The 23,383-nt window shown below is 37.8% G+C and overlaps 1 protein-coding gene across 1 annotated transcript; it reads right to left on the reverse strand.

Moving 5' to 3' along the window:
• On the reverse strand, window positions 1-22,514 carry ZGRF1 (zinc finger GRF-type containing 1). Its single transcript, XM_057428306.1, has 28 exons — window positions 22,251-22,514; window positions 22,045-22,125; window positions 21,865-21,921; window positions 21,233-21,418; window positions 18,679-20,869; window positions 18,321-18,397; window positions 17,557-17,652; window positions 16,952-17,125; window positions 16,145-16,247; window positions 15,959-16,065; window positions 15,020-15,170; window positions 13,315-13,973; window positions 11,602-11,740; window positions 11,135-11,319; window positions 10,503-10,690; window positions 9,683-9,822; window positions 8,887-9,033; window positions 8,133-8,247; window positions 7,094-7,350; window positions 5,729-5,888; window positions 5,008-5,085; window positions 4,020-4,167; window positions 3,180-3,307; window positions 2,755-2,878; window positions 2,162-2,338; window positions 1,906-2,040; window positions 1,349-1,610; window positions 1-299 (listed from the first exon to the last, which is right to left on the reverse strand). The coding sequence occupies exons 1-28, from the start codon at window positions 22,269-22,271 to the stop codon at window positions 187-189; spliced, it is 6,399 nt and encodes a 2,132-aa protein (XP_057284289.1). The 5' UTR covers window positions 22,272-22,514; the 3' UTR covers window positions 1-186.
• Window positions 22,515-23,383: the final 869 nt, after the last annotated feature.

The following is a 23,383-nucleotide window of genomic DNA, read 5'->3' on the forward strand; positions in this document are numbered from 1 at the left end:
TTATCAAGTAAATGAGTCACTTTATTAATTTTTATAGACATAGAAAGGGGGTCAAACCAGAAGTATCAGACCACTGAGAACCAAACAAAAGTTTCCCCCATTAAATATAAATATTAGGTGTGCAATTGTTCTGATCATTTTTATAGACACGCAGTTCATCTTTTCTTCATCAGACAGGTGCACCTTTTATTTTTCCTTCTTACTCTGCTTCTCTTCCTTCTGATTCTCCCAGTAAGACTTAAGAATGTCATTTAGCCACTGCTCACACTGGCTTACATGCTGCAATCCATTTTCCCATTCTAAAAGCAGGGATAAACAGGATAATTACATCTTACTTTGCAGCATCCATCATCTAAGTCAGCCTGTGGTGATGCAAACATCTACTTTCCCCACACCTATCACATTGCTGTAACATTTCTACTTTGAAAACTGTTAAGAGTTCAGCCATTAAAGAGATGCTTCACTTGATACCAACCAAGTAAGTACTTGATACCAACCAAGTAAGTAAATTATTATTTTGGTATTTCTGGTACTCTTGCTTTTCTAGTTCAAAGAAAGTTACCACAGAAGAATTTAGATGGTGACAGGCACATTTGTTGTTTGTTTGTTTTTTTTTTTACAGCAGGATTAGCTTTCAAATGCGTAAATAATTACAGTTAAAGTTCACAGCAAATTCTGTGGCAACTGTAAAAAAAAAACCAAACGATTTTCAAAACCTGTCTTTTCCCTCTGTGGTCTAATAAAACAGCCACATGCATTCAGAAGACAGTGACCTGTAAGCAAAGTAATTGGAAATAACCTGGTAGCATTAGCTCATTGCCAATAGCAATGGATTTTTTTTATTAGCAACTCAAAATTTATCTTCCAAAACCAATGAGTCTCTACTTACGGAAAGATACTACACATTTTTCTTTATTTAATACCATCTATGCAGAAATAGTGCTGTGTAGAAGAATTTGTTTATAACTTGTTTCTGTCTGGGTCTGCTATGTAAAACAAGCAGGGAAAGGACTAGAAATGCAGTGTTGGGTTTCAGCTCTCCCTTACTAGTGTGCTCTTTGTGTCACTGTCTGATGGCAGATGGAAGAAAAAGAAGTCCCACTACCAGATAACAAATGCCCTTCAAGTCTAAAAACAGTTTGCAGGTAAAACTGCAAACATGCAGCTTGCAAATAGTTGCATTTTTCTGACATATATTTTATATGTAGTAAATATACTGGTTTATATAGTATGCATACTTTATGCTTTCTATATTATATAGTATGTACAGAAACTATAAAGTCTCTTACATATAATTACAGAGGATGAGCTTCATGGTTTCAGAAATAGACAAAAAAGAAGCTATTACCTTTGCAGTGATGAATTACTCTTCCCCACAGTCTGTTCCTACTTAAGCAGGGCAGATTCCCAATGATCAACAGATGTCTCCTTGCTCTCGTCAGCGCAACATTCATTCGCTTTTCCGAGTCTATGAACCCAATTTGCCTTGTTCTTACACAAGACAAAACAATGATCTCCTTCTCAGATCCTTGGAATGCATCTACAGTGGACACCTGGACAGCTTTAATTTTGGAAAGCTCAGTACGTACTCCACAGAGCAAGTTCTGAATCTGTAGACAAATAAATATGGAAGGTGATGAATGAGTTTCTAATGAGTTACGTACTAATCACAGCAGCCCTTATGCTGTAGCTGACTGGGTGAGGAACAACTCCAGCTTTACTAAGCAGATGACTGTTACCCATCCTTATCCCATGTACCAGTTTGTAAAAGCCTCTGATTCATTTACCTATCCAGTGTTTCTTTCTGACTTCCAGCTGACTCTTCCTAGTTAAACTAGAGTTTTAAGTGTATTCTAAACAAATATATTGAAGAAAACTATTTTATTGATGATATGTTCCACAAACCTTACACATCTGTGACTTATAAAGAGTAATCACACCGACTGCAGATCCTTCTATTCCACTGGCAATTAGAGCCTGGGTGAGCTTGACTGTGAAATGAGCTTCTGGCATGTTATAAAAGCTGTTGTCTCTTTCAATCTGGAAGTGGGGAAGAACACTTCAAATTTAGCTTTCACAGACAGCAGAATGCAAAAAAAAAAAAAAAAGGAGGAAAACCTACAGTATTGAGATTTTATATAAGAAAAGTTTAAAAACTTACTTGCTCTACCCCATTGACATTATAAAAGCACAGTGTTGGAAGCCAATCCAGTAAAGGACTCCTGTCTTCCTCAGAAATGCCATCTGTCAGACTTCCATCATAGAACAGGTCATTGGCTATGGCACTGATGGCAGGGTGGCATCGGTACTGTGTCCGAAGAACTATTGCTTTATGTCCCTAAAGAATTATACAGGAAGTGTGACAAGGAAAAAGAATTACTAAATGTTCTGCAATGCCGGCTCGGGTGAATAAGGTGTAAGAGGAAGCAATTCCTGCAGTAAGCTGGCTTAATCTTTGTATATTCACTTCAACTAAAGTCAGAACAAATACTGTGGCCCCCAGTTCTTCTACCTGGATGGAAAACTGCACAAAAAGGAGGGAGAATCTGTCATTTTTCAATTCTTCTTGTTTTACATTTGTTATGCTTAGAAATTTCCAAGCATTGTAAAAATAACCTTTATGGAGCAGTGCCATAGAGTGGAATCTGCTTCATTAAAAACCAGTCTGAAACACTCATCCTCTCACAACCAAACTCTTTCAGTGGCTTCAGTGGACCTGCAGTTCACCCTCCATCTCTGGTTATTGGTACATACCATTAGACAAAGCCGGTCAAAGAGAGTCTGCTCCAGTCCCTTCTCATGAGCACTCTCAGATCCCTGAATAGGTGGTGGTAACTGCTTAGGGTCTCCAACAATGACTAGCTTTTCACACTGAAACCTAAATAAGAATGTTAAAAAATAAAAAAAAAGTCTAGAAAAGGATGCCAGACTAGTCATGTGCTGTGTTTATATATCACAGGTTGCTTTCCATCAGGCTCCCTTCTCCATTGCCCTCTGTCCACATGAAAATAACTCAAGGCACTGAAGAGCAGGTCTCAATTTAAAATCCTTGAGGTGAGACCTTGGAGTTAGTGTTCTTCAAAAGATGTGCAAGTCTGGTAAGTCTGACAATTATTTGAGGTTGTGTCACTGCTGACTTGAAGTTATTTCTCTGCTGAAATACAAAAGGAAGGCTGTACCTTGCAATAGGAAGGAGAGAAGCAGGTTCAGTCATCTGACTGCACTCATCTAGAATCACAACAGGAAACTGAAGAGAATTCAGACAAGGGAACGGGCAGGCAGCACAGGTCACTCCAACCACTTTCACCTTGGTTAGTAGTGAGGGGAAAACAGGTAGACCAGAAGTTAAGATCATTTAATAGTTAAGCTCTGCGCAGCACATAGCTATAGCTTTGGCAGTTTTGTTGCATGCTGTGTTGTACTCGTGTCTCAAAAAATTATGTTCTAACTAACTTCCAGTAAAAGGCACTATGTATACATGGAGATGGATCCAAGGACCATTTCTTATGCTTGGGGTATTCAGAAATTGAGATGTTTCTACAAGAAGTAGCAGTAATCTTAAGAGGTAATACTTTCATGAAAAGTTACTTCAAATACATTTGAAATCTTCTTGGCAGTTGATGTACTAGGATAGATTTAACTCGGAGCTTATCTTTCACCTTTATGACTATATGCATTTTAGTTTCAAGATGGCAGCACAGACTAGCTGTGCTGAGAGATTTTTCTCTCCCCACCTTGTAAACTAGATCGGCAATACTAAATCAGATTGCAGTCAAGCTCAAAAGGGGTTTCTGTCTCATATCACTAAATAGAAACTGCAAGATTGACTAAGAGAAGTTATACACAGGCAAGACGGTAAGCTCAACCTGTGGAATCCAGCCTTAGTCCTAACATTCATTTTATCGTTCAAAACTAGGAGTTTGGCAGGTGTGAGAGGTGATTCCCAGTTCTCATTTGCTGGACCTTATGGATAAGACAGAGTGAATCCTCCCTTTTCCATCCCCTCACTTTGACTGTACCTGTTGCAGTATGGTTTTATTGGTCCCCAGTTTGTGTTGCTCAATACTCTTCCTTACATATATTTTTTCAGCTGGAGTTAAATCTTCTTTCATGAGAGCAAGCAGTTCTTTTAGCTGATCATTTTCATTGATTGAGCCAACATGTAAACTTCAAAAAGATTTTATAACATGCATTACAGTGATTGAAAATAACAGTGTTTTCAGTTTGGGTGAACACTTAATATGAGGAAATAATCGTACTTTATACATAACAGCTCAATGCACTAAACTATCCCAAATCCATCTGAGATAGACTACTATAATACCTTTTTTAAAACAGACCTTTATCCCACCAGCTCAGACCCTTCCACCCCAACCAGAGACAGACATGTAGTACATGACTCCTCCAAGTACGCAGTTGGATTCAGAGTGGAGTAAGACTGAGAAGTTTTTCATTCATTTTATACCCTTGCTATGCTGCTGACACCAAGGAAGAGAAATTTAATCTTTATTTGTCTTGAACTTCACTTTGTTCTTTGAAATTGTGTTGAAAGTGCTATGTAGATTGCTTATTTTTAAATAGTTAAAGGACAAACACCAGAACACTATAGCAAAGATAATTTGGATAAGTAGTGTGGAATTCATGAGTTGTTACCATTAATTCACTGGACATGAAATTTATGGTGACTTCCTTCTAGGTCTTAGCACTACGGCACTAGATACCTATTTCAAGTCGGTCTGTTTTGCATTTTCTCCTTGTGTAAACTCCCAAATCTGTAACTGCCACTATTTTGTTCTCCTCTACTAATTCCCCTTCAAAAGCATCAGCTCTGTTAAGCAACAAGTGGCAGTCCCAATCAAGGTAAAATTTCTCCACTGTGTGAGGCCTGAACCCTGAGATAGGCATATTCTAACACATTTTGAATGGTATTTCCACTGTTTCTGTTTCAAAATAGTAATTTTACAGCATGCATGTTATTGTGAATCTTAGATTCATGAAGATTCTTACCTGTGGGGAAGAATTGCTTTAGTGATTTTTCTAACGCTACCCACTCTGATAAAATCCTCAAATCCAAGACTGAGTAGACTTCGATGAAAAAGAGATGATAGAGGTTGCAGAAATGTAAAAAGACATTTTGAAAAATACAGAAGTAGCTCTGAAAAGGCTAACAGACACCTTAGAACACAAACCTCTGTGATTACCCAGATGAAGTAACTCAGGCCACAATTCATGTAAATCAAAGTAAATTACCTCATCATGATTTGAATCAGAAATGCTTAAAGACTTAATGATTTTCCTCTCATAGGCAGTCTTCCATTTGTACGTGCCCTTCCTTCCTTTACCCTTCTAAACTTTAAGTTTTATTTCATGTTAGCTTCATGCTGGTGTTTCGCAAATCTGACTCTGCCTCTTCCTCTCTCTCGATCCCCCTTTCCCCTACTGCTACTTCCTAAAGATTTGTGAGCACTACTTTCTGTCATGATGGATTTTACTAGTACATTTACTGACAGTAGAGCTCAGTATTAGTCTTTGTGCAGCTAGCCTTACAGTCTTTTAGCATGTACATGCTGTGCAAAGGAGCAAGGGTAAACTTAAAGCCCATGTGTGACACTTTCTAGGGAAAGAATGCCATCTTTTTGAGGTGTTATACTGGAATTATACCACAATTATCAGCACAATTATCTTTATTACATGCATTATTGGTTTTGGAACAATCTCAGTAACCTACCACAGGAGTATCCTGTCAACAGCAGTGTTGGTAGAAGAAGCAATCAGAACTTTCCATGGAGGTAGCCTTGAACTCTCCATAGCTTCACTGCTTTCAAAGAGCTGTACTAGGAACAAGATCACAACAGACAGCAGATAGGTCTTCCCAGCACCAAAACCACCTGTTATTTCAAGAGAAAAAAGCCAAAGTTATGAGTGAAACTCTTCAAGAAGGTACAGTTTTAATCAGTTGTTATAACTTCAGTTTATATGAAATATACTGATTCCTGGAAAGACATTGCACATGCTTGCTTCAGCAGCTCTGGGTATGCAGGGGCAACCCATTGCCTTACACTTCCCATTTACTGCATGAAGTAAGTTTGTAAAAACCTACAGAAGAGGGGAAGCTATGGTATTTTTTCTAAATTTTCTGTTTGAATACATGTATTACTTGGTAAGGAGTCTCATCATTACACTGAAACAATACAAGTGTCTGCATGCACATCCCGTATACCAGGTGCAAAATAAGGAGTTTGAGAGATGAATATTCTGGAATGATTAATAATTTAAACTAGATTAATGTGTCTGACAGCCTAATAATAATAGCTCAGGCAATATAAGTGCAGTGGTACCTGCACTAAGAGTGTCACTATTGTCGATGTATTTACTTTGAAAGGATCTGAAAACTTGCATTTATGGTAACTGCTTTTCAATACTGATTCTAAATAATCTTTGAACTAAGGTGTTCCTAGCCTTGCCTTTTTGTACGTTTTGAAAAGGGATAAAATAAAGATTTAAGGAAGTATAAAACAACAAGGGACATTATATAATAGAAAAAAAAATTATATTACAATTTAGCAAAGGTGATAGATGACATAAAAGTGGGTTAATATGAAAAAAATAAGTTGAAGACAATAACTGTTTTTTGTTTGTTTTTATAGATTCTGTTCTAGGACAGAACTCTACTTATGTGAAATTCTGCAAAAGGCGGAATGAAAATTCAAGGAGCTCCATGATGGTGGAATCGATGTTATAATGTCAACATCATTATCAGAGCGACCTCATCCAGGAAAAGAATTTTCAGGAAATGCATGAAGTAGGCGAGGAAAGCAGCATTACAAAAGAGTTTAAAAGGATATTCTATACACAGGGACAGCTCAGTCAAGCTCATCTTTTGCATTACATTTAAAATAAGTGAACATTTACCTAGATACAAAAATATTCCTTTAAGTCTGCCTGGAATTGTACATATATGATTAAGGAAGCAAGACTACTGTTTCATCACAATGAAATATCCCTAAATTCTATCAAACACTGGCAGTATATATGGATTAGCATTTCTGCAAAGATGCAATAGCAACAAATTTCACAATTATTTGCTGTGTACCACGAATGAGTGTGATAGGGAAGATCTGACGTTCTTGCATTGGTTTGGTGTTTTCACAGGAGGTCATCATCTGAGCTATGTGAAGCAGTGATGTAGCTTGATCTGGGTTCAACGAGAATGTTTGGATAATCTTTTTAGCTAAGCCCATTGCCACTTCAGTGCTGACCGGTCCGTTCATTGTGTGTTTCAGGCTGAGGGCAGGTGGAGTAAATTTGCTTTTCTCGACTCTATTAGTAGCATTTTCAAAATCAAAATTCCTAAGGAAAATATAGTGGTCAAAAGTTGTGCTATAATACTGCATATATATAATTAGTTCTGATATTCTTGTGTTCTATGTTCTGATATTCATGGTTCTGATATTCTTACTCACCTGGCATTGAAATGCTGAGGCTTTGTGAGTAACAGCCACTGCCCCTTATTACTTCCCTGGGCAAAAGCTGGATCACATGAAACAGGCTTTTGGGTTTTACCTTTCTTGCTCTATGTTAACACTTTCCATCTGACTTGCTTCAAAGGCACAAGCCTGACAGAATTAAGAGTGGTAGAAGAAGCAGGGATTCATTTAATTACTTGTGTTATACAGTGAATCACAAGCAGTTTTGGAAATATCCCTGTGTTGCTTTGATTCTCCAAGAAAATATTTCATATTTAGGTTTTGTGTCAAGGGATGCTGAACAATGGGAAGGAAAAACAGTTCCACTGAACCCCTGTGAAGCATATTCATTACCTTGATACAGATCAGTTAGTGACTAATGTTATAATAATGCCTAATATTTATGTCTAGGTTTGTAAAACAGGGGCTGCAGGTAAATTTTAAGAAAAAAAAGAACCCTACAAAATTATAATTTTGAATTAAGCAACCAATACATTTTCTTTTCCATGTAAATGCAAATTGCATTCTCAACAGTTCCTTGCACTGTTTTTCTGTTTTCAGTTCTCCTCCTTCACTTTTTAGTAGGGCAGACCCAATGGTGATTTTGTTTATTCTGTACCTATTTGCACACTGTATGCCTACATTATCACTGAAAGACTAACTTACATTTTTAGTAGATATGGTGTTAGTGGTAATGTAGATGGATTGAAGTGCTCCTCCATATTTCTTAAAGATGCAAGCTCACCACTAGCATTACAAACCAGCAGGGCATGAACAAACACTGAAAAGGCCACAGAAAGATAAGATTAGGAAAAAGTGAAATTAGGCAAAATTTTGTATCAGCTAGATAAGTGAATTACAAAATGCCAAAAGAGGAATTAGCTTCCTGTAATACAAACCAAGTTACTTTAAAACACGATGGTGAAAATAACTAAAACGAGACAGATTTGGTTTTCCTGTATTTTGAAACCCCCATTTTTTAGCCATTCTGCATTGTAGCAACAAAGGTACAGAAAGAAAGGATGGAAGAGCCAAATCACAGGTTTAATACATGGCTTTTTATATAAATTCTCCATAGTGAGTTGTTTGGGGTTTCAGTTGGTTTGTTCTTCAAGGACAGTGATAACATGCTCCTGTTACCTGCATTCCTGACAGTCAATTTGCATTCTATATTATATTATTTACTGCATTATTTATATTATCTCCGTTTCTTCATCCCCCTTTAGAATTTCTTACCAGCCACTTTGCGGGTTTAATTCCACTAAGTACTGTGTTCAAATTACATACTCAAATATACAAGGAAAAAAAATACTGTGAATAAATTAATAGATTAGGTTTGAGATGTTACAATCTCATTCTTCACCACTGGCCAGTAGTTGTTTGCCACAATTCTGAATTATTTGGTGTAGAACTCACTCACTATTTGATCTCCAGTTTGAAGGACAGTAGCCTTTCAGTGGTAGCAGTTCTATTTCATTGGTGGAGGATGGTCCAAAGAAAGTACTAGTTGCAATGAAAGTATCAAGGGGATCAAAGTTGAGAGTCTTGGAAACGACCCAAATATCATCTGTCAAGAAAAATGCAGAGTTCTCAAGAGCTTCTGCTGCTGTCTTATAAAGAAAACATAGCTAGACAAAGTAGCTCAGCATTTAATACACTGAAAATTAAACCCCTGCTAATGCCAAAGTAGGGGGCATTAGAAAGTCCTAACTAAGTGTTCGTTCAGTTCTGAAAGAGTGAATGGATAATCTGCAATTCCTCTAGTAGTTACTGTCTGAAATTGATGATGACTGTGAAGTTCTCTCCTGGTGCACTCAGCAGCGTTTGCCTTCTGACAGGTCTGAAGTATTCTCAGTCTAAGAAGTATTTAGAATATATCACTGAATGTCCTCCAACTTCATGAGATTTTAATAATTGAGAAGAACTATGCAACAACTGCGAAACACCAGTTTTTACATCAAGTTTTTCCTTAAATACCATCTATTTGAATATTGGCTTTCCTGAAACTTAATGATTTAGATTTAATACACTTCAAAGGCAGTTGAACAAAAATGATGAATTAATGAGATAGTTCATTGCCCTTCTAGAATGAGAATTGAGTTATCATGTTTGTCAGGAGTTTAAAAATAGGATATGTTTTTTTCTCTTTAGGTGACAAAACTTTAAAAATCACAATGTGACAGGGACAGTTCTTCTGATGCTTAAGATCTGCTCACCTTTGCTGTAGAAAGAATAATGCTCCTTTCTGCTTAGTTTGAGGTATAATTTGGTTTTGGAATCACCATCAAATCTGGCAGGTGTATTCATCAATTTCTTGAACTTCTTACACGGCTGTGTTTGAATTTCAAAGCCTTTCCTGTTAAATTGTAATTTTAGAGTATGTTCACAATCAGGACATTTTGGATTCACCACCAAAAATAAGCTCCAGAGGTTGGACCAAATTACACAGCGCAGACCTTGGCAGCTGCCCATCATCTTACATTACCAAGTTTTAAAGACATTTGTCTTGACTGCAAAATAATTCTCTCTTATGCAGCCAGAATTAAATTGTTTCCCTTATAGTTAAGTAGCACAGAATAGCCTTCAATACAACTTCTAACATTAAAATTAGAATCACTAAGAGAATAAACCAAATTCTCTTATGAAAGATGAAACAAACAGTAATTCAAATGCAGCAGTCATTGGGGGTTTCATTAAACAATCGATCAATTGCTGGGAAGAAGTTTTGATTCTTGCTGAAAAGAGTGCTGACCTGAATGCTGAGTTCCCTCACTAATTTGGCTTTGACATTTCTACACACAACTGTATGCCTCTTTTAGCATAGCTAGTAAAAGTATCTGTTAAATGCTAGTGAATATACTGGAATGTTTATAAATCCTGCAATTCACATAAGCATATGTGAATCATAGAATCATAAAATCAGCTGGGTTGGAAAAGACCTTTAAGATCAAGTTCAGCTGTTACACCAGGACTGCCAAGGCCATGTCACTGAGGACCTCATCTACGCAGTGAAGAGTGCATAGCATTTCAGAATACCTCACCAAAAGCTGGCATTCCTCATAGAGAGAAATCTTTTGACTTCTGAGGTATGTCCCAATACTTTTTATATCAAGAAGCACTATGCTAGGTCTGGATTTTGTCTGTGTGGGGTTCACGTCTTCTATCCACTTGAAAAATGAACACTGCTCAGCTTTGGGGGCATCACAGGTATAGAATAAATGACTCTGGTAAGAGAGAAGAAAGGAAATTAAAAAAAAAACATTAGCACATCAAAACAAGGGGGGGGAAAGTAAAACAATAGACCAGTACTTGCTGCTATCAAATAAACAAAGAGCTGTGGTTTTGCTGTCTTTGGCTGAAAACCACAAGTGTCTTCTCAGTACTATTAGCTTCTGAAGTCAGTATGTGTAATCACAGCTTACTGAAATCCCATATAACCAAGAAAATTAAGAATTCAGGTCTTCCTACATAGGTAAAACTGTTTCTGTATGGAGAAAACTATTACATCAACAATTCTGGACACTAGCGGATAGTACAGCTGGTCTTAAAAGTGATCACCACTTTAACCTGCAGTTGTAAATCATACACAGTTGCCCTGTAATTGTTCACACAATAAGGTCTATTCACCAAACAAACACCCTAAACTGTAAACAAGAAATGAGCAGCACCTTGTTTTGACCTTCTTTTTTAGCCATAACAAGCTTGGCAGGATGCATGTGATGGCACAGTGGAACACAACTTTCCTTGCTCTCAGTTTGCTCATCTTTCAATAAAGTGTAGAATGATATATCCACTTTTGAAAGGGCATTGTAGAATCTTTGGGACAACTCAAATAGCATTATGTTCAATTGCTCTTGACATAGAAAGGATAAGAAAATATTAGTATGGCCTTAAAATGGTTACACAAGTACACAGCATTCAAACAAATGTCTTTTCATTTGACACTTCCAAATCTAAATCAAAATATTTAATCTCATACTAAAAGAAACCAAATATATTTCAGTATATATCCAAACCCGAGTTGTTCCAGTAAGTGATATTGATGATTTATCCCCCTGTCATCCTGCTTTGTGAACCAGCAGAAATATGCTGTTTAAAACCAGCAGCATTTTCCATAGCATGGTGTTATACCGACCTGTCAGAGCAGCTTTAAAAATCTGTTTGTACTGAACATGAGACTGAAACATGGCTGGTATGAAAGTCTTCCTTTTAGGAAGGTTTGCATGTTTTACTTTATCCACATGAGGAAAAGACAACTCACAAATTGATATATCCTAAAAAACAGAAAAATACCATTACAACTTGCAAAACCCTGAATGAGATAAACGTTGATAAATGGCTACTTTGCAGATGTGCCAAAACCTATCCATATTTCTTCTCTTTTTCCTTTTTTGGTTTTATGTATTGTGCTCACAGTAATAAGTACAACTAAATAGAAAACATTCAGAACTCCCCCTGGAAGTTTCACTATGAAGACTCTGAAAGCTTTTTAAAACCCGTAATTCCATATATAGATATATGTGTATATATATATATGTATATATGAGTATAAACTGAAACAAGGGGGCACAAAATCACAAAATGGAATATAGAAACCTTTAGAATTAGTTATAAGTAGTGTTAAGTTTGATGGCTTTGTAACAGTAGCAATGGAAAATTACTGAGGTGCATGATACATAGAGAAAAAAAAATAAGAGTACAGCTAGAGAACATACTGAGAATTCTCACAAGATAAATCGTTACAGTTGACATAGTTTAAGAAAAACAGTCTAGAAGAACAGGACACAGGGATAAGGAGTATCTGGGAACCGCTGGTGTCCAGGATGGGCTACAGTTAAACTAACTGATAAGTAGGAGGATAGGAGGATTATTATGTCTCTGGTGCTAACGAACCAATTAAACTGGTATGAGCATCTACTGTGCATGCTTCAAAGGCTGCCAGAAGTGATGAAGATTGTTGGAAGAAGTTAACGACCCTTGGAGACCACCACCACAATTCTGTATGCATGCGGGGAACTTTCTGGAAAATTATGTAATCCATATGTAGCCTCATGAATATGTATGTTTGCCCAGTGACTATGAAAGGACGGCTTGTGTGGGAGACACACGTTAGGAGGAGCTATCCCCCATGTCTCCCGGCGCCGCAATAAAGAATACCTGCTTGTCAGCTTGAAAACTTTGTTGGCAAGTTTGTTCCTGGAGTTTTCTCCGAATCAAAACCCCACACAACATGTATACCAGTGTGTGTGTGAAATATAGTAGTAATTTCCACATGTCTACTTCACATTTATGATTTTAAAGAACTAGAAAACACAGCATACTGAGTTTGTGCCAAAAAAAATAAAAAGGGGGGGGGGGAAACCATCTAACAACCATTTTCATTAACTCTCAAACACAGTGATCTGGCAACTTCTAAATCTTGGCTTGGGGTTGGTTAAAAATCAGAGACTGTGCTTTGAAGCAGTATATGGGTGCTCATTAAAACAATGCTGATTTTGCAATTAAGGAGAAACATTTCTTGAAAACATGTTCTTACTGATTACAGATGACAAAATAGCCCAACAGCTTTTATTTCATCTTGCTGCCATCAACATTCAGATGAAGAATCTAAACCTGGCAGCGCGTGTGCTAAGGAATTACCTTTGCAAAAGATTAGTCATGGCACTTAAAAAAATACATCAGAAGCTGCTGTTCTGCAGCTGAGGCTTTTGTGCTATTACATATGTAAAAACTTTTCATTTAATCATACTGATAATGTCTTGCAGGAAATCAGATCAATGCAGCTTCTTTGTCCAGAAAAAATGTTTTTCTGTGCTGCTAACTCTTATCTGCTTGAATGCTTACACACCTGGCTGGCTCCTGTTGCAGTGTGGCAGCTCAAATGACTTAACACCTTTTGTGTTGCTTCAGTCAAAGGTGTCTGACTGAATTGTGGAGAAAGTAACTTCCTCTCTGAAATCAGATCTCGGTGGCTGGTATTTGCAGAGCATTTACCAAGGGCGCTCTTTGCTGTCAGTAGAGCTGCAGAGTGGGGAGCGCTTTTATTCACAATGCTGCACTCTCCTGTGTCACTCGGCAGCATTCCAAGGAGGTTCTCCGCACATATGTCATCAGTCACTTCCCTACCATCACTGTTTACAGTTGTCAAGTCACACTGAGCACTGTTTTGATATTTTAGCCACTTGCTTTTTTTATATTGTGAAGTGACATTAGGGGACACTGGTTGAACACATTCCCTTTGTCTCTTTTCCTTATACTCTCCAAACACAGAGGTTTCATAATTTCTGTCCTCAGGGCCAAAAGCACTGATAGGAAATACCTCTGACTTGCTGCATAAATTGACTACTGAAGAGCCAAAAGGTTGCAGGGCCTCCTCGCTGTCAGTTGAATAAACTGTGTCAAGAATCTTCTCAGTGGCAGGAAGAGTGACAAATGGAGTTCGTCTTTCAACTGGGGGTTTGACTCTTGAGAGGTTGCATTCCTCTGGGTGGCTGGATTTCTCCTGTGCTGTAGGGCAGATACATCTTACAAGCAACTTTGAAGCACTTACGGATGGGACAGTAACTTCAGATGTGCAAAAATAAGATATGGAAAGAATTCTAAGTTCTTCCTGTGCAGTACCACACTACATTTCCATACAATGTGATTTCCACTGATTCTTTTAATACTTAAACCCCAATACTTAGAACACATTTCTGTAGGCACTCTTACTTGTATAAAAGAAAACCTCTGGTAGAAATTATTTAAACATTATTGTGGTTTGGAGGTCATTAATCTGATAATCTTGGTAGTAAATTGCAGCTGCCAACTGGAAAACAGCCACCTTAAATTTGCTCCTTTTTCCAAACGGATACCCACGACTGTGTACATTAATGTTACCCAGTGTAGATAAAGAGGCTTCTATCTAGTTCCACAAGCATCCTTTTGAACTAAATTCACTATCAGTAAGTAATGGCAGCCATTGATAGGTGCCAACTGGAAGTGGGTCAGAGGGCAGCTGAATATGGAAGAAAATTTAAATCAGGGCAATAAATGAAAACAGTAATAGGAATTGGAAGCTTAGCTTACAGCCTTTTTTCCCCCAAAACTAGAAGCTCATTTTTCTTTATAAAATTAAATCACTCTACTGAAGTCTCTTTCAGAGAATCATGGAACAGTTTGGGTTGGAAGGGACCTTAAAGTTCATCCAGTTCCAACCCCCTGCCATGGGCAGGGACACCTTCCACTCGTCCACGTTGCTCCAAGCCCTGTCCAACCTGGCCTTGATAATTATATTCAGAATATAACTGGGGGAGGAGGCATGAAATTCAAGGCTAACTCAGCTGATTTGGAAAATGATGTTTAAAATTGTGCTTAAAAATGTAACACACACCCCTACGAAAGACGTGTGATGAACACAGATCTAAATTCTGTAGTTGCCCAGACATATCTCAGTCTTGTTTCAGCACCCAGGGTAACTGTCTATTATAGTGCAACTCACTGTGCTTCAAAACTCCTCAGAGATTTTCCAGCAGAAATATTGCAAAGTGCAATTATAAACTGTAATTTCTTACTGAAAATAAAATCTGAAAGTTCCAGTCCACTTGGCAAGATCCTGTGTCTCAGGGGCTCCTGAATGCCTCCAATGGATTCCTCACTTCCTGAAGCTGGAGAAACTGGGGGGTCTGGATCAAGTGAGGAAGTCATTTGTACTGATGAAATCATCTACGGATGAAGAATTAACATGTCAAGTGAATGACTGGAATAAACCATTCTAGCTTTGTCACTATTCTCTTTCTTACTGTTTCTTTCTCATAGAAAATTGAAATTATTCTGAGTGTTGACGTAAAGCAGTTTTCAAGAATTAGAAACTGCTACCATGAACATGTAGGAAATTGTCCTGGGTTCAGCAGTAGCAGTCATGTTTCTCCTTTGTGGTAGCTGGTGCAGTGCTGTGTTTTGACTTCCAGCCTGGGAACAGTGTTGGTGATACCGATGTTTTCGGTTGTTGCTAAGTGATGTTTACCCTGACCAAGGACTTTGTGAGGCTCATGCTCTGCCAGGAAGGAGGGGAAGCTGTGAGGAGGCAGAGACGGGGTGCCTGACCCAGGCTAGCCAGGGAGGTATTCCATACCACAGCACGTCATGCCCGGGGTAGGGGGTAACTGGGAGTTACCCAGAAGGACACGGGCTTCCGGGTGGAACTCGCTTTCTTGGCCGGTGGTATCGTATTCTCTTCCCTTGTTATTTTCTCTTATCATTGTTGTAGCGGTGGTGATTTGTGTTGTACATTGGTTGCTGGACTGTTCTTGTCTCAACCCATAGGAGTTGCACCCTTTCGATCCTCCTCCCCGTTCCTCCGGGAGCGGGGAAGGGGAGAGCCCCGGTGGGGGGGGGGGCTCGATTGTTGTCAGCCCGGCGCCACTCACTGGGAGTGAACAAGTTGCCTGACTGGGTTTAAACCATGACAGAAATAAAGCCCAAAAGATCTAGAAGAGACAGTCAATTCACACCTTACTGGGTTTCCATGAAGTCCGCTGTGTTTGTCTCAAGTCAGAAAGCGATGGTGAGCCTGACATTGTCCATGTTGGAAGTTCAGAACACATGTTCAATGCCAATGCTAGGGAAAACACACCAAAGCCAGAAGTCATGCAGATGAATTGTTCAATTACTGCCATTCTACTTCTACTTTCACTTACAGAACTGATCTGGTTTTGACTCTTCAGTAATGTTAGGCTTCTTCTGAAAATCCTCTTCTCCAGTAAAGTTGGTATTCCCATGGAGACTTCCTGAACCTGGAGACTTTACCAAAAAGTATAAGCAAAAACTTGTCAGAAATGAAACTGTTTATCTTCTTTATATAAATATTATCTTTCTATGCTTGTTTCTAAATCTTATTTCTAGACAGAATTCTTCAGTATCTCCAGCCCATTCTGGAAATAAAAAATGAAATATCATTTCTCTTAAATTATTTTAAATACTGAAATATATACTGCATTAGAAAAACATACTTTGTTTAATGTTGCATGCAATGTTTCTTTGCGTCCAGGAGGAACAGAATCATTACCCAGGAAAGAAAGTTTTAACCCTTGCTTTAGAACTTTCTTAATTCAGCACCAAATTTCAAATCTAGCTGGGGTGAATATTTTACTACCACCAGGAGGAAACAATAATTATAAAAACCCTCTGCCACTTTTCTCTAGAAGAAACTTCTTTAATATCACACATTATGAATTCTCTCTGTTTTTCAAAGTGAAACTCATCAGAGAAAAAAAAAACCCACCACGTTACATTGTACAAATGCATAGTCCTATGACAAAGGTAAGTAAAGTAAGAGTACAAATAATCGTCTAACTGCAAGGTTTTAACCACAAAGCACTATGTTCGGCTCTTGGTGATCTTGACATAACTGTAGTATTGTAAAGTTGAACTGTCTTTTATCCTACATTTACAGACTTTCTTGCCCTAAGGTTAATAAGAATAACTTCAGAAAAAAATTGTTTTACCTGTCTGAAGTCAGAAAAGACATCATTGCTTGAAAACAGGGGTGACAAAAATCTCTCAGCTGCAAACTCCATATTACCTGGGTAGTGCTGCCCTCCCAGCTGTGAGCAGGAAGCTCTTGACATTATCTCACTAGCTGCTGATCCTCTTACTTGGTGCCCTTGAAACACAACAGCCTATGTGGTATATTGGAGTTATCATTAAATGAAAATAAGTTCTGGATCTACAGTCAGTAAAGGTACTTGTCAGACATACCACAAAAATAATATGTTGTAAAATAAGGAAGAGAAAAAAAAAAATCCATGTATTTCTTTTTCCTTTGCACTCCTGCAACTAAGCAGCAATAAAGTTCTTGAACAAATCTGTGTCAACAGAAAACTGATATTTTGATCTAGTGTGTTTAAGTCTTCTTTTTGTATTGAAAAATTCAAGTTTAAGACTCTCAATGGAAAACCTCCCATAGACAAATGTACTAAAAAACAAAAGCCCATTACAAGACTGAATACATTTTTATAAGGACTAATTGTGATATATAACAAATAGTAAACCACTGAATTGAAATTTAAGAGGCACTATTCATGATACTTCAGTTCCACTCTAGTCGTACCTTTGGCTGGCAGTCAGGTGTCTCAGGTTCTCTTTGGTAGGAAGATGTTGGTAGAATAGATGCTTTTTTCTGTAATAGATTGAGCACATGGTTGGGCTGCACAAAAAAGTATCAAAAGCTCATAAGTCTAACAATTTAATAACCATTTAAAGTGAAAAGTTAAGAAATCTCTTACATTTATACAAGAGAGCATTTTAAATTACAGCCTTTTAATGTGGAAGCCAAAACAATCCATAATAGGATAAGAAATGTATGTTTATTTTTCAAATGGGACAGGAAAATACAGTAATTTAAACTAAAATCTTTCTTTCACTTTGGATGGATTGAAAGAAAAAGACTATTGAGAGCATTAGATAAAAATCAATATGAAGCATGAAGCAAAAACAGATGTACAAACATATTTCAATCCAAGAGCTAAAATTCTAGGAAGGCCATGCATCCAAAAAGATAATGAAAGAAAAGAAAAAATAGCTGGTAAAAGAAAATGGGGTAGGGAAGAAGTACCAGACAACTAACATTACATTAAATATAAGTAAATATTACAATTTGCATTGTTTCTTGTCATACATTAGGCTTCCTGAACATTTATTGGCAATAGGGTCTGCAGGAGGAGATCTGGTGTCCACTATCAGCTTCTTACTTGATGTTACCCAGCAATTTCTAGGTCAACTTCTAGTTTCGCAAACTAGAAGAATTTTATTTTCTAGAAGTGGAAAATGAATATATCTTGTACAGATAGATACGCATAGTCAAAAATTGGTTACCATAAGGCCAGAAGAATCCAAGTGTGAAGATGCCTTTATACTTTCTGAGTAAGGCATTTCTGTAAACTGTTTTATAGCTACAAGAGATGGAAAAGCATAGTAAGTTACAATTATGGTATTCTTTTTACATGAAAACATCTGCATTTTACTGGGCTTGCAAACCTTACCCATGCAAATAATTGCACAGATAGGATTTAACCAAACTAAAGCAGAGACACGGCTTTGGAGGCCACATATTGCCTGAGGGAATCTTTATAACACATCACTCCAAAAATATGATTTCTGAATATGGACTGTCCAGCAATAGTACAGAAGTCAGTTACAGTCACACAGAATTCACTTTAAAATGAAAGCAGACCTTCATCTTTCACAAGGGGTTCAAATATCTCTTTAGAAGTCTCCGCTTCATATAACATGCTGTTACTCTCCGCCATCTTTTCTAAGCTTTCTAATGCTGTGCTATGTTGAGTCAGAGCTCCTAGAAGAGTGATGTTGTTCACCAAATGAAGAACTGATGAATTGTCAGCCATTGCTGGGCATTTCCTGCAATCCATTCCTAACTGTTCACCTTTGCAAGCTTCATGAAAGGCATTTATGCTCTCTACATTTTCCAACTCAGTTTCAGATACTGCTGTTTCCTCTGGAGATGAATGGCTTTTTTCTAAAGGACAGGTAGAACTTCTGGAAATGAGACTATCTTCCTTATGTGGAATGACAAATACCTTTTGAGGGTTTTCTGCAATGTATTGGAATGAGGCACAGCTAGGATCTGGTTTTTGTGGCAAAGCCAGCAAAGGACTGTCTGCTTTAACGTCATCACTCTCAGTACCACAGAAATGTTCTAGATCAACATCTGGGCATTTCAGACATCCAGGCTGTATAACATCTTTTTCAGTATTTTTGTCCATTGCAGAAATTATTCTGCTGGTAGAAACACCTGAAATACTTTCAGCTTTTTCAAACATACTGGTTTTAGGGTGACATTCATTAACATTTGTGTCACCGAGTGAAAGATCAGGCTGCTTGCTTTTCATCCATGATGTGCCATTAATGGTATGCACTGCACAGCCATCAGGATCCTTCTTATCAATTGTGGCTTCAATACTTAATTCTCTTTCATTAATCTCTTTTATGTCATGTCCATCACCCAAAAGTTCCACTGCAATTCTGGTTTGGTTTTCAGAGTCTTCTGCAATTCTACCTGTGTCTATGACATCGCTGTCACAAAGCTGAGATGTTATACCCCCAGTGTAGTGATTTCCATCATTCTGTCTGTTAAATGCTGAACATGCGAGTTCTTCGTTTTTACTGTGTGTCGCTACTTCACAGCAAGAATGAAGTCTCAGTGCAGCATTTTGTGCTACATCTCCTCCCCTTAAGCAGTCAGGACTTTGTGAAAGGTTGTATCCTTCAGTGAGTGTATTCTGAGCTCTTTCACACAGGTCTTCATTGTCTGTGTCATTAAAATCAAAAGCCTCCAGTAGATTAAAGTTAGCTTCCATCACCAGTTCATCTGGACAGCCTTCACTGTGCATACTTAATTCCTCCTTTACAGTTCCAATTCCAGTCAATATTAGGTCTGCAGAGAGCTCCAAACTTCTTTCTGAAGCTTGTTTTGGCTGAAACGCACTTTGCAACTTCATTGATGAATTCTCTTCAAGATTGTTACTTCCTAAATGCTCCTTGTATCTGGAGAGATTTTTTTCCAAGGTGATTCGACTTGCTGAACACAAAATGTCACCTGAGGATGAGGCAAACTGACTGTCACTCACTCTACTTATGGTGGATTCAGGTAGGAAACAACTATTGGTACTGCAGGAATCTTGTAAATCTTGACTTAAATTATTTGTCTTTTTGTCAAGTCTCTGTCCTGTGACATCTTTATCACAAGGTTGTCCAGCTAAATTTAGAAGCATGTCAGCATTACATTCCTTGTTATCATACGCAGTTCCCTTCGTACAAGGCAGATGCTGAATATTTTCCATGAGTCTTTTGGCAGGCTTGCCTGAAAAGGTAGATAGGATTGTGTTTTTTCTTTTGTATAAGCTATCTGTGTTTTCCGATGCCTGAAACCTAGAAAGACATTCTGTGCCTTGAGATGTTGTTTGCTGTCTGCATCTTTGGGCTGGTTTAGACTTCAGGAGAGCCAGAATCTGTGCTGTGCTCCTGATGCTATGTGACACTGCCTCATGCACACCTCTCTGACTACTAGATTTGGTGTGCCCAGTAATTACAGGAGATTCAGGCCTCATAATGGATCGATCAGGGTTTTGCTTCTCTGCTTCCTCACATCTATCAAGAAATGGAGCTGAAAGCAGTGATGGGAGAGACATGTGTTTGCTGTTATTCCCTATACATGTATCTTCATGAAAGTCTGCAGACCCACTTGTTTCTGCATCCTTCTGGCAAATCGTACAAAATAACGGAGAGGTACCATAAACATTTGATGGAAAAGCTCCCTCACTCTGCTTGGATAAAGGCAACGTTGTTTTTTCTCCCTCTTCCATTGTTGATCTTATCTTTTCAACTTGACGTGGCCCTCGGAAACTCTAGGGGAGAAATGTTAAATTAATTCTGCTCAGAAATCAACTTCACATTTTGTAATCAACTGTTGAAAGTAGGGCATGATCCATAAAATGTATTCTGCTCAAGTAACACACGACAATTCCACATGTGTACGGACGTAATCTCAAGCCCTTGTGATATTCAATGTAGCCTTAGCAATAGCAATCCTGCTAAACCAGATTTAGTAAACTCTGGAAAAAATAGCTACCTGTAACACATTCTGGCTTACAACTCAAAAACCAAACAGGAAGACATCATTTATGTATTTACCATTCATTAAAAGATGTGCCCTTTGTGTTTTAAAATGCATGTTCACATCAGACATGGCTTTTGAAACCAAGACATACCGTAAACATCCTTTTCAAGCCAACAGACAGATGCCTTGGAAGTGGGACACCAGGTTTTACACCATTTCTATCCACTGCTGGAGTTTCTGCTTCCCTTGGCTGGTCTTCAAAAGAATTTTCATTCACTTTTACTGCTTCAACTGTGATCAAATAGCGTTCACTTTCTAAATCGTCTCCAGCATTCACCTAGGAGAGAGAAACAGCAGTATATATGAGTGCTATGTAACAAACAATTACAGTCTTATAAGTAGTTATAGACTTCGAAATACTTTCATGTAAATATTTCAGAAATTTACAACTAGTATAGCACAGCTGCCTGATAAATATGTAGTTTTATATATATATCACTTAGCTTCAAGTTATGCTTATTTAATGTATCAGTATAATACACTGCTTTTACCCAAAAGGAATAAAATAACGTAAAACCTCTACACAGGTTCTGGAAAAACAGTATGACTTATCAATAATTAGAGGCTGGTTTTGCTTTGCATTACTTGCATTGTGTCAGACTTTCATATCCACTATAAGAAAAAGTACTACCTCAGTTAACAAGAATTTTAAATGCTTCCTGAAACACAAATCACAGTCAAGCATAAAAATTATTAAAAAAACCACCCCCAAATAAAATATACCTGTGATTTTATGAAAATACTCTCCAAACATTGTCCTTTATCGTCAAACAAGACAGCCTGAAATGGAAAAATAGCATTTTAAATAACTAATTTTGTTTCGCAGATCAACTGGATTGCCACTGGCAGTCCAGCAGTAGCAGACAATATTAAACCCAGGGGTATCAAATCTGAGTTGCTCACCTTATTACTGCCATTTCTAATCTTCAGAATTCCATCTTGCCATGTTTTTGATTTTTTCATTTTTTGGTGAGTGTATAATACCTGTTTGAAACACAGAAAATGATGACATAATGATAAGTAAGAAAAATGTTTAGATAATACAGCAGCAACAGGGTCTTCTGAACTTATTTCTACCTAAATCATACACAGTGTTAAAAATAACTTACAGTAAATTCTTGAGAAGGCATGGCTTTGGCAGAACAGTTATCCAACAGCTTATTTCACAAATATTTACATCTTCACGTGGCCTAAGAGACAAGGAAATGTTCAGAATCTGCCAGAGTTGTAAAGAAAATGTGTTAACAGAAAAATAGATGTCATTTCATTTTTTTTTTTTCCTCAAAGGAAGAGCTATATGCAAGACAACATCAAAACAATGGGGTATAATGTAGGCATTTTAAAGAGAAACCTAGAAAATAATCTAACAGAATGACTACAGGTAAAAAAAAAATTGCTTTCTTTTTTTTCATAGATGCCAACATATTTTCTAACTTTCAGGGAAATTTATTTGTTTAAATGAGTGGCTGGCAGCTTTGAAAACTCCAGTGATCTTTCTGTTATTCAGAATTAACAAATCATCCTAAACATGCTTACATGAAGAAAAAAAAAACAAAACCCAAAACCATACAAGCTATTAGAATAATTTTGTTGCCAGTTTATTGACTCTGGACTTGGTCATGCATGCTTAATTCATGGCAAAGATAACCAACTCTCAAAACCAGTTAACCATGAAGTCATATTTAAACTTAGATCACAGTAAATTTTTAAACTGACAATGAAACCAGGAGCAAATCATTATTTAGCCACTCATCTCCACAGGCTGTGAATTACTGTTGCATGTGCTGGCTTATAACATTTGATCAGTGATGAGATTTGTGTCCGTGCTTGGGACCTTAGTTCAATCTGTTAGCATCACTGCAATGGAAATAATCACAAGAGACAGGGTGAGATTGGCAGCTGCTCATACTGCGGAATAGCAGAGGAAATAATTAAAAGTACTGTATGGAGGACTTTTAATAATATTTGAAGGGACATGGCTTTAAGCTGAGAGGGGAGATTTAGATAAAACCTTAGGAAGTTCTTCCCTGTGAGGGTGGTAAGGCCCTGGCACAGGCTGCCCCATCCCTGGCAGTGTTCAAGGCCAGGTTGGGCGGGGATTGGAGCAACCTGCTGTAGTGGAAGGTGTCCCTGTCTGTGGCAGGGGGTTGGAACTGCATGATCTTTAAGGTCCCTTCCAACCCAAACCAGCCTGGGATTCTATATTAAGATGGGGACAGATTCATGCTGTTTCTTATAGCTG

This window comes from Pezoporus wallicus, unplaced genomic scaffold, assembly GCF_028554395.1.
Source record: "Pezoporus wallicus isolate ANWC-B61680 ecotype Strahan unplaced genomic scaffold, APGP_CSIRO_Pwel_v1 contig_6312, whole genome shotgun sequence".
Classification (NCBI taxonomy): domain Eukaryota; kingdom Metazoa; phylum Chordata; class Aves; order Psittaciformes; family Psittacidae; genus Pezoporus; species Pezoporus wallicus.

Coding starts and splice junctions, on each gene's coding strand:
- ZGRF1 (XM_057428306.1), bottom strand. CDS start 22,271: ATGCCTTCTCAAGAATTTACT. Junction 5,086..5,728: donor GTTGACAGGATACTCCTGTG/GTAGGTTACTGA, acceptor TTTTCATCGAAG/TCTACTCAGTCTTGGATTTG. Junction 4,168..5,007: donor AAAGCAATTCTTCCCCACAG/GTAAGAATCTTC, acceptor ATCTTTTTGAAG/TTTACATGTTGGCTCAATCA.